The sequence below is a fragment of the Gobio gobio genome (assembly GCF_949357685.1).
Source record: "Gobio gobio genome assembly, chromosome: 4".
Classification (NCBI taxonomy): domain Eukaryota; kingdom Metazoa; phylum Chordata; class Actinopteri; order Cypriniformes; family Gobionidae; genus Gobio; species Gobio gobio.
In genome coordinates this window covers 63,961,909-63,974,178 of record NC_137100.1, presented here as the reverse complement: position 1 = coordinate 63,974,178, position 12,270 = coordinate 63,961,909, and the positions used below count along the sequence as shown (strand labels likewise).

Sequence of the window (12,270 nt, the reverse complement as noted above, 5' to 3'; positions counted from 1 at the left end):
CCCCACCCGTGGCAGACACACTCTGGAGATGGAGCGCTAGACGCTTTTTTGCCTCGACTTTGATGTCCGACCATTTCTTTTTTTTTTCGAGGTCCGAGGTTGTGAGGCTACAGCATTTACGGCGTCTGCAACCTTTTGCCACTCAAGTGCCTTTTTGGCATTAGTAATGCCCACACTGTGCCCTCCAAAAAATATTTTTCTCCTCTTTTCCACCTCGCCAACGATAATTTCTACTTCACATTGAGTGAAGTAACGTTTTTTTTATTTCCTCTCTGTATTTGCCATGATATCGCAATCGATGAATATTAACTTGTGGGTGTTTCACGGACTATTTATGGGCAACTATGGGCGTGACATGAAGCCGCAAAAGCTGCGCAACATTTAGAATTGATTGTGATTTATTAAGGGAAAACTGCGTAGGATGTGCGTGCGCACGGTTTTATAAATCCAAATATTTTTGTGCGTACGCACGTCCTATGTTTCATCCTTACGCCACTTCTGACGCAAATCCTACGCAAAGTTTTATAAATGAGACCCCTGGTGTCCAATCTAACACATCCTCTGTGGAGGCGGAGAAACTATGACACGAAAAAGGACTCATAGCACAATACGGTTGTGTTCATTGGCCTATTTGCCAAATTCAAGGGTCTATAAAAAAGACTGGTACTGTAAAAAAAAGTGTTCAAAATTTGGCTTTCCTTAGGGTAGTGCCTCTAATATCAAGGCCTAATGTCAAATTTAACGCATCCTCTGTGGTGGCAGAGAAACCATGACACAAAAAGGACTCATAGCACAATACAGCTGTGCGTGCGCATTGGCCTATTTGCCAAATTCAAGGGTCTATAAAAAAGACTGGTACTTTAAAAAAGTGTTTAAAATTTGGCTTTCTCTAAAATCAAGGCCTAATGTAAAATCTACTGCATCCTCTGTGGTGGCGAAGTGTTCAATTTTGAAATGATCGAAATGTGGCTTTTGTTAGGGCAGTATGTCATATTTCAGGGCCTTAGGTCTGCTTTAATATATAATCTGTAGTGACCAAGAAACCACACCACGAAATAGGCTGAGTGTGCATTGTCCCTTATGCTGTGCTGTTTATTGGTTCGTCGTGCACACACAAAAGTCTGCGTATTTTTTATATTTGCAAAGGTCCTGTAATACAGTGCTAAAAATATCGTGAGAAGGAACCCAAAATGCTTATAACCTGCATTTTTGCTTAATGAAAAAGTGCACCTGTTTGACAATCAGCAATGAATCACTAAATAGGGGCAATAGTCTGGAAATGCAAATATTTTTTCATACTTTTTTCCCATACTTTTCCAGACCTGGGAATTCCATACTTTTCCAAACTGCGTAGGAACCCAAACTACAATAATAACCAGGATGGTCAGAGTTGAGAAAGAAGAAGTGCGGTGTCAAACTGTCAATGACTAATATTTAGACAGTAGTGTATAAGACTGATTCGTGTGGACAAAAGATAGTGACACAACTAGAGAAACAGGAAAGACATACAGAAGCTACACATAACCTTAAAAAGACCCTAAACAAAGGTCCCTGTAGCTGTAGCCGGTGTGTTTACGTACTGTTATGTGGTTAAGGATGGGAAGGGGGCTGATGGTTAATCACTTATCTGAGCTCATTTCTCTCTCTGGTATTGTTCCTGTTCAGTGGACTTAGAGGGCTGGGCACAATACTGCCATTACAGCACCATGACATCACCAGCCTGACCAAAGCCAACTACACACACTCACACACACACAATTAACAGAAACTTAACAAAGTTTGACTGCATAAACGTGCAATCAAATTAGAGCCTGTAATCCGGGGGCTGGGAAAAACGTACTTACTGTAGTAATAGTAAATTATGTAAGGAATAATCGATGATGGACCTTTGAATTATTAAAAAATATTGCACACCTGAGGTGGTAATGCTGTTATATCTGGGGTGTGCATTATTTACGAATAATTAAACGGCCCGGAGTCAATTATTCCGCCTATACTACGGTCACCACACCTCAAGAGTCAAGACATTGTTCAGATGATTTATTTCAAGACATTTGTCAGGTTTATGTCCTTAAAACGCTCTTGTGTGTAGGACTAATTTCTCGCCAAGCGTGCTGAACACGTCCTGAAAAGTGAAGCCAAAGTGTTTCGATCGCCCCCAGGTGGTTGGTCCCAGTATAGCTCATAAACCCGCCTCCTTCATGTATTGTAATGGGACGAATTACAAACTAAACAATCAAATTACACTACAAATACAATTTTTTCCAAAGATAGTTTTTGTCATCTTAGGTTTCTTCAAATAAATTTGGTTTTAGTTAGTTATTTGATGCTATAAAAACAGGGAGTGTGACATTATGATTGACAGCGAAATAGTCACTGAGGCACTTTTTTGGGGGGATTTGCGGGAGGAGATTAGAGCTTTAACTTTAATTTCTACATTTCCATAACTGTTTATTTCACACCAACATAATGAGTTGTTCTGCACTAAACTGTGCTAACAGATACTGCGGGAGTGTGGACGGGGTTTTGATTTATGTTCAGACGCAGGTCCCAGATCACCGCAAGATGTCAGTGCCATATTCAGACACTGGCATCTTCACTTTTCTACAATGGAAGATCTAAACCCAAGTGTCCATCGCTAATTCCAAAACATCATTTTAGAGCTTGTAATGGAGGCTTGAGCCCGTGATAGCAGACTAATGCAGTTATTAAAGAGATTTAGACAAGAGTTAATAGTGTCGCGAACATCTAGTTTACAGATAAATGTGCCATATTCGTCAGACGTTCAGCCAACGGTCCGTGGGCGTGGCGTCTGAGTCTGATGTAGCGTTCACACCGGACGTAAATGACGCGAATAAATCGTGCTATTGGCGGGAAGTTGGACGCTTGAACATTTTGAGTTTACTCGCTTCATTCGCGCGTGACATTCACTTCACAACAGATGCAAATTCTCCTCATGGGCGGGGCTTCTGCCAGCGGCTCGCCTTGTTGAGAAATGGCTGACATGGGCTGTGTTTACACGTCTTTTTTGTTAAAACTCTACTGTTAATGTGTGACAAAACGTAGTTTTAAGACTTTTTCAGGCGATAATGTAGTTGTTTAAAGCTCAAATGAGTGGTTTATTTATAAAGAGAGCGGTTTTATCTGGTGTTTTCGGAGTTGTGAGCTCCAGTGGATCAGCGGCGCTCATTAACCCCGGCGAGAGCAGCCTTTCCTCGGCCAGTCCTTCTGCCGTCTGCCGCTGGCTCTGATGTCTCTGTGGCGTCTCCAGCTATAATTCGTCTTGTGTAGATGTAATGGCTGATCTTTGGTCTCATGGATCTATAATTTGTTCCCTGGCAAATCGTTTAGGCTGAGGGCAAAGTGAAGTTTCATTACTTTTTTATTTTTAGGCTATTTAACGTTACGCTACAGTTGTAGCCGACTAGCACTGACTTTGAATGTTTGACTGAATTGTTTGCTTTATTATAGCTTATTATACCTTTAAAGTTACTTATACTTTTGTATTATTGATCATACATAAACTTGCAAAAAGAGACTGGGTTGTGTTCCATGTCATTTAATGTTATCACAGTGATAATCATATGCACACTTGTCTGAACCAGATATTAATATATGATTAATATAAACCAGATTTTCTCCTCATTGTTGTCACTACTAGAGCAAGCTCCTGATTGGTTAATGCGGCGCGAATATCCGCCAAAGTTCAGATTTTTCAACTCGGGCGATTCGCGCCTTTTGCGCAAATCACGTGTCAAATGTCAATTTCGCTCAATTCGCGCCGCCTCATTCGCGCGAAACGCACCGCAGAATGTCTATTCGCGTCTTTGCATTAGCTTAACATGTAAATCACTCGCGCGATTCACGTCATTCGTGTCCGGTGTGAACGCACCATGAGACTACCTCACTAGTGAGAAATGGCATGTAAGGTCGCTAAACTATTTTACAGATAAAATCGTCAGAGCCGCGCTGACAACACGTTTCTGTGCGAGTGTGTGTTTGTCCTTACTGTGTGTGTGTGTGTGTGTGTGTGTGTGTGTGTGTGTGTGTTTCAGCAGGAAAAAGAGAGTATGTGCTTCCGTACATAATAAAACATTGTAGGGATGTCACGGTACCAAAATTCCAGTAGTCGGTACTAATACCATCAAAATTTCGGTACCACGGTTTAAAAAAAATAGTATTTAACAATTTTTTTTTATTATTAAATGTATTAAGTTTATTATTTATGATAATAATCATAAGTAAATAATACATAAACATTTAAAGGCTGTCTGCTGTTTAAAAGTAAACATTGTTTATAAAAAAAGATCAAGTGAAAAATTCAACCATCTAGGCATAATTATTATTATTACATAGAGATGGCGCTAAATCTACTACAACAGTAGCCCAATATATTGCCAATTAAATTTTTTTTAAACCAAACTTTTATTTTGACGGGTTGCCGTGAAGACCTTTGAGTGTCTGTATTCATGATAAAACAGTTTTCTCAAATGAAACGGTAAATTCTCATGAAGTGACGGTTTATGCGTTTGTGTCCTCATATAGTGACACACGGCAGAGACGACAAAGACAGCGAGTGTCACACGTGTGTGTGTGTGTGTGTGTGTGTGCACGCGAAGCGACTGAACGCAGCTGCGGGTCCGAATATACTCGGGAGTCGGTACTACAGAAATGCTGGTATCGTCACATTTTTATCATTTCAGTACCGACTCGGTCCCGAAGTACCGGTACTTGAGACATCCCTATCCTATTGTTTACTATATTTATTGGCTGGTCAGTGTGGTTGTGGGTTTTGGTTCTTCTGCTCTTGTCGGCTGTAAGGACTTTTGAAATCACTGAAATCATTTGGCGCAGTGATATGGAGCTGTAATGCGGTCAAAACCTGCTGGAACTACTTTAGCCATGCGTTTCTCTGAAAATAACAGCACACCTTAGAACGTTCACCAACCAATCAGATTCAAGCATTCTATAATCCCATAATTACACGCAACTAACCCTAAACCAAACCCTATTCCTTACCCTATAGTAAGTGCATGTTGTTAATTGATATTATTCAGCACTTAATTATACTGTAACAAGACACCTTAATGTAAAGTGTAACCATTTATTTACATTAAAAGTAGTTTAAGTTTATGTTCTGTATGAGTTAATAAATTATAAAGAGAAATAGCATTCAGACATTATGCAGTTTATGTCTATTTAAAAAAAAAATCGGACTTTTGATGACTAAATTGATGATTTAAGAGGCACTGATTATCAGCATTGTCATCAACCTTGATAACACTTGGCCATTGAACAAATATAACCTAAACGACTTCCTATGTTCCTATGTCTACATTGGTTTGGGGATTCAATACGTCTAAATACTCGAAGCATTCACATGTGCCAAAGTCTCCCAAAATCCTTTGGGGTAGTTAGGGTTAAGACTCTGACCTGAAGCTCATGTGATTTCCGGACTGTTTCCTGTTTGATGGTACCAGTCATACTCTGTTTCATCTCCTCCAGCATGGAGTACAGCGTGTCGAATTCCTCCTCTAAATCCGACACCACCTGTGTGGAGTTGACCTGAAACCAGACAAAACTTCCAAATGAAGGGGAAAACATCCGTTTAAACCAGAAAACAAATGACTGATTAGATACACAAAATACTATGGCTTATTTTTCAAATGTATAAGCATCGATACAGAAATTAAAACAGTTATTAGATATTTCCTGTCATCTTTTAAGCCCTTCTCACACCACTAGAACCATAGCCTCTTTTTTTTTTTCAATGAGACCTGGCAAACTCTAGCCATCAGTGACAGGATGCAGTCATCCAACATTTAACTTTATGCAATATCAATAAAAGCAATATAAATCATGCTTTGGTTAATGATAATTTTTGACATAAAATTCAGTTATGACATGAAAAGTTAAATTATGCAACAAAAGTAGAAATGAGTCAAAATTATGACAAAAAAACATGATTATGACATAAATTGAAATTATGAGATAGTAAATTCTAATTATGATAAAAGGTAAAATTATGAGATAAAAAGTAGAAATCATAATTATGGCAAAAAAGCAATTATGATATTAATCGAATTTATGAGAGTAAATTATGAGATACATTTTTATCTCATAATTATTAAAATTATTAAAAAGTAAATTATGAGATAAAATAAAATATTATGAGACAAAAAGTAAAAATGTTCAGATGAGTCAAAATTATGACAAAAACAATATTCTGACATAAATTGAAATGATGAGATATTAAGTCCTAATTATGACATAAAGTAAAATTATGAGATAAAAAGTAGAAATGATCAGATAAGTAATCAAAAGTACGGCAAAAAAAACATAATTATGACAAAAGTCGAATTTATGAGATCATTATGACATAAGTAAATTATGAGACAGTCATAATGACATGAAAAGTCAAAATTATGAGATAAATAATTATACATTTGTCTCATAAATATGAGACAAACAGTAATAATAATTAGATAAAGTCAAAAAGTCAAAATAAAAGTAGAAATTATTAGATGAGTCAAAATTATGACAAAAAACATGATTATGACATAAATTGAAATGATGAGATATTAAGTCCTAATTATGACAGAAAGTAAAATTATGAGATAAGAAGTCAAAAGTACGGCAAAAAAACAATGACAAAAGTCGAATTTATGAGATCATTATGACATAAGTAAAGTCATAATGACATGAAATGTCAAAACTATGAGATAGAATAATTATACATTTTTCTCATAATTATGAGACAAAGTAGATATTATCAGATAAAAAATAAAAAAAAGGTCGAATTTATGAGATCATTATGACATAAATAAATTATAAGAGTCATAATGACATGAAAAGTCAAAATTATGAGATATAAGAATTATAAATTTGTCTCATAATTATGACATAAAAAGTCGAATTTATGAGATAGTCATAATTATGACAAAAAGTAAATTGTGGGACTGTCATAATGACATGAAAAGTCAAAATTATGAGATGAAATAATTATAAATTTGTCTCATAATTATGACATAAAAAGTTGAATTTATGAGATAAAGTCACAATTATGAGATAAAATAAAACATGAGACAAAAGTAGAAATTATCAGATGAGTCAAAATTATGACAAAAAACATGATAATGACATAAATTGAAATTATGCGATAAGTCCTAATTATGATTAAAAAAGTAAAATTATGAGATAAAAAGAAATGATCAGATAAGAAATCATAATTATGGCAAAAAGTTAATTATGAGATAAAATAAAAAATGATGAGACAAAAAGTAGAAATGATCAGATTAGTCAATATTACGACAAAAACATGATTATGTCTAATTGAAATTATGAGGTATTAAATCCTAATTATGACAAAAAGTCAAATAATGAGAAAAAGTTGAAATTATCAGATAATAAATTAAAATTACGGCAAAAAACAATTATGACATAAATCGAATTTATGAGATCAAATTATCAAAGTAAATGATCAGACAGTCACAATGACATACATTTTATACAATACATTTGTCATAATTATGAAACAAAAAGTCAAAATTATGAGATAAAAAAGTCAATATTATGATATAAAACATGATTATGACACAAGTCGTATTTATGAGATAAAGTCTTAATTATGACCAAAAGTAAATTATGAGATAAAGTCACAATTGTGACATGAAAAGTAAAAAAAGCCACATACTTGGCATTTAAACTCATTAAAAATGATGTGTATACATTTCTAAGATCTTATGTTGCATATACGACAATTACTTTTGTGTGTATAGACACAAATAGCCTCTGTGTAGACAGATTCTTGTTTATTTTTTATTGATATAAACCTTATTGGTTAATGACATTCATACCCGTTATTAGGAATATGTCCTTCATGTGCTGTAAATGGGACGTCCTGCTGTAAACAGAGCAGAGTTTGTACAGTAAACTCTTGATTCTCACCTGAACTCGACCCAAAGTGTGATTCAGCGCTTCAATGAAATGATTGAGCTCCTCATTTTTGTTTGCTAATGTTGTAATTATCCTCTGTAAGGCATCCTGCAAAAGAAAAAAGAAACATTTATCATTTGTATGTTTCTTTTATTGTATTTATTTGTCCTATTGCCGACTGTTTACTTGCTTTCTATAATTCCTTCAGAACGTTTTACTTCCATTAGTTAGCCTTGTATTCATTTTTCATGTGATATTAAAATTGCCACTGAGAGTTCACTGGTCTCTAAACATTTGGTATCACAATTTCTATCACTATACAGTATCATTATTATGAAGTAAAATGAGTCAAAAGCCCAAAAGTATGCTTCACTCGTCCACATTTATATGATGACACATCAATCTTAGGTTAATCGCATCCCATATCGTCACTGCGAGTTTATCACACATCATCTTCCATACCTTCCCTTCAAGTCAAACCTATTTTAAAATCGCAGCACTATTTATATGCGGCTTTGGTTATTGCTGTGCTACTATGAAGCACGAAACATTTGACCTATTTTAATATACAGCCATATCTGTCCTCTGAGGCTTGTTAGGTGCGTCCTATATAGCAACTCATGTGGAAACCTCTCAGATGCTCTGCTTGAGGAATAATGTCGGTCTTTATTTGTTTTGCAATTCAGAAAAATCATATTTTTTAAAGCTAATACCACAACACAGAAATCGATCTTTTATCAAGGCATACTTGCAAGCAACTAACTTTTCGCCACACCTGCCAATGGACGGTGAAATATACCGGCCATGGATATTTTTTACCAGCCATGAAACTGGTACATTTTTGCAAAAACAAGCAGTAATGACACCAACATTTTAGATACCAGTGAAAATTCACAATACACAAAACTTAATAAAGTAATCAAAATGTAAAATAAAACTGCATAGTCACTCACTTTATAAATTAAACATAGATTAATCCTTATTAAAGTTACAAAACTTATTCAGTCATGTGATTTTATTTTTGTCTTTTGTTGTTTGATCAACAATTAGGACACAGACAACTGTCACTGTGACTTTAAGAGTGAATGCACGGATCCAATATACTGTTACACATGCGTTTTCTTTCTCAACTGTTTACTAAACACATGGGTGTCTGAACAAGACCCACCCACTTTTTAAGGCCAACGATATTGGACACACTCACTTTTACCGTCTCTAATTCAGCGCACTTGTCTGATCACTTTTCAGAGCGCCCACTTAAAGGGTTAGTTCACCCAAAAATGAAAATGCTGTCATTAATTACTTACCCTCATGTCGTTCGACACCCGTAAGACCTCTGTGTCATTTGTCCCGTAAGACAAATGAAGATATTTTAGTTGAAATCTGATGGCTCTGAAAGGCCTCCATTGGCACAATGTTCTTTACACTCTCAAGACCATTAAAAGGCACTAAAGACGTCGTTACAAAGTCCATCTCACTACAGTGGTTCTACAATAACTTTATGAAGCGACGAGAATAGTTTTTGTGCGCAAAAAACCTAAATAACGACTTATATAGTGATGACGATTTCAAAACACCACATCATGAAGCTTCGAAGCGTTATGAATCAGCGAGATGAATCATGATTCGGATCGCGTGTCAAACTGCTGAAATACGTGACTTTGGCGATTCAAACCGCTGAATCGACTCACTGATTCATAACGCTTCGAAGCTTCATGATGCAGTGTTTTGAAATCAGTCATCACTATATAAGTCGTTATTTGGAGGGTTTTTTTGCGCACAAAACTATTCTCGTCGATTCATAAAGTTATTGTAGAACCACTGTAGTGAGATGGACTTTGTAACGACGTCTTTAGTACCTTTTATGGGTCTTGAGAGTGTAAAGTGCCATTGTGCCAATGGAGGCCTTTCAGAGCCATCAGATTTCAACTAAAATATCTTCATTTGTGTTCTGAAGATGAACGGAGGTCTTACGGGTGTCGAACGACATGAGGGTAAGTCATTAATGACAGAATTTTCATTTTTGGGTGAACTAACCCTTTAAAGAATGCCCTAATAAATTAAACTCCATTCCATGTTTTAGCTAAAGCCTTGACTTATTGATTTATTAAGCCTTGATTTATTTAATGGATGCCGCCTTATTGGGACAATAAATCCCTCCCTAAACCTACCCCTAACCTAGCCTGGACCTACCAGACTCTGGCCACTCTCCATTGACAAGCGTTTACTTTCTTGAAGGCGGGTACTCTGCTGAAGTTTAAAACTATTGGATATGCCCAGAGTAGGGTTGTTGCGGTACACATACTCGTACCGAACCATTTCGGCACAGGGTTTTTGGTTCGGTGCACAGTTCCGAATGCAATCTTTAACAGTTAACAGTCGGCTTGTTTTAAGCACGGAATACACTTCAATCCGACTTCCCACACGAACATATTAAGTATTCAGTCCATTTTATCATGAAATTCAAACGATAAATGCCGTTTTGACGCTCTTTAATGTGGCGTGACTAGGGTTGGGAACCGAGAACCGGTTCTTATGCAGAACCGAAACTGATTTTTGAAAAATACCAGAACCGCACGAAATTCCTAAGTTTCGGTTCCGAAAACGGTTCTGGTGCAATGTGTATGCGAAGCGCTGGAAGCGTATCCTTTACTAGCGAGTGACAGCCAGTGTTGCCAAGTCCGTGGTTTTCCCGCGGAATTGGGCTACTTAAACACTGTTGACGCGGGCTGTGTTTCATGTCCGCGGGTTGAAGCGACCCCAATTATGTGATATTTAGCCCTGGAAATGCGAATTTTACCGGAGAAGCCCCCCTGAAACGCAATTAGGCTTGTTTTGGGCTAGTTTTGAGTAGCAAAATATATATAACAAATATAAACGCTAAAAGCTAACCTAAACCATGGTGACTCAACGGTTGACAAATTATATATATATATATATATATATATATATATATATATATATATATATATATATATATATATATATATATATATATATATATATATATATATATATATATATATATATATATATATATATATATATATATATATATATATATTTGTCAACGGTTGAGTCACCATGGTTTAGGTTAGCGTTTAGGCACAATTACCTTTGTAATGCTGAATTGCAATTTATTATTTACAAGTTCACTGAATAACTGAATTACTATTAAATATACAACTAATTAATAAATATAACTAATAAATATAATTTATAACTTGGTTTTATTCAGATACAGAGAGATAAAATGTAATAAGACAATTTCAGAGGTGTTCATTTGAAAAAAAATGTGTTGCAAGAATGGCTTAATTAATACTGTAATATATGTACAGTACAGGACTTTTTTGACATTGCCAACCTGTAAATAAATTTTAGAGCAAGAAATAAACACAAAATGGATTGTTTGAGTTGTGTATTGTGCCTTTTTCCTTTACCACTATTTGTTTAATAATTTTAATGGAACCGGAATCGTTAGGCGGAACCGGAACCAGAACCGGAACATTTCTCACGATTCCCAACTCTAGGCGTGACTGATCACAGTATAGGCGCGTCAGTTCAAGCGGCCGCGGGTGAATGCGATCATCTCTTCCTAAAGAATCTATCTTAAGGTATGTTGAGGATACATTAACACTTACTGCTTATCGCTCAATAAGTGTTTCAACCACGGAAAGACGTCAATAAAACGGCTTGTAAACAATGTCACGTAGCATCACATTTACCTCAGAAGTCAGGAGTTCACTAGAGAAATCAACTCTTTCGCTAAATATTTGCAATATATTAGCCTATGAATTATATTCTACTTAACATGTAAGTGAGGTCTTGTTTATTTAATGTATGTTTAAATAAATCTGTCATGAAAATTACAGACACTGTGTATAAATGATTATATTTGTAATTTGCTTATTATTTGCTATGCAGATTCACTCCCCTACAAAATCCCCCCAATTATTATAGAATGATTCTCTTCAAATAGAGCTATTCAAATCATCATGTGAAATAGTTTTTTACATCGCAATATATATTGCAGAAAAACAAATATGTTCTTTCCAATATCGTGCAGCCTTAGTTACTGGTTAAACACCAATCATCAGAAACCTATAGACATAAACACATGGTTTAGACTCCATGTTCCTGGTAAACTTCTGGTTTTGTAAGAAGCTGCATCAAAGAAGCAAATATATTGTGTCTACTATAATTAACAGCAGGCTTTCACCAATATCAGGAGATTATTGGTAGTGGTACACAAAAATGCAGTAGGTGATTCTCTTAAGGAGAAACGCAGTGATGCCAGTTTCCATGACATGGCCATATGCAAAACTAATCAAATTT

At 35.7% G+C, this 12,270-nt stretch overlaps 1 protein-coding gene across 10 annotated transcripts in view; it reads right to left on the bottom strand.

Annotated features, from left to right (window-relative positions):
* fsd1l (fibronectin type III and SPRY domain containing 1-like) overlaps positions 1–12,270 on the bottom strand; it is an 85,430-nt gene that overhangs the window by 52,490 nt on the left and 20,670 nt on the right. For all 10 annotated transcript variants that reach the window (XM_079815933.1, XM_079815935.1, XM_079815928.1 and 7 more), the window contains exons 2-3: positions 7,948–8,043; positions 5,434–5,565 (exon numbers count right to left, since the gene is read on the bottom strand). In XM_079815933.1, the coding sequence (XP_079672059.1) occupies positions 5,434–5,565; positions 7,948–8,043 (228 nt within the window). The remainder of the gene's footprint in view (positions 1–5,433; positions 5,566–7,947; positions 8,044–12,270) is intronic.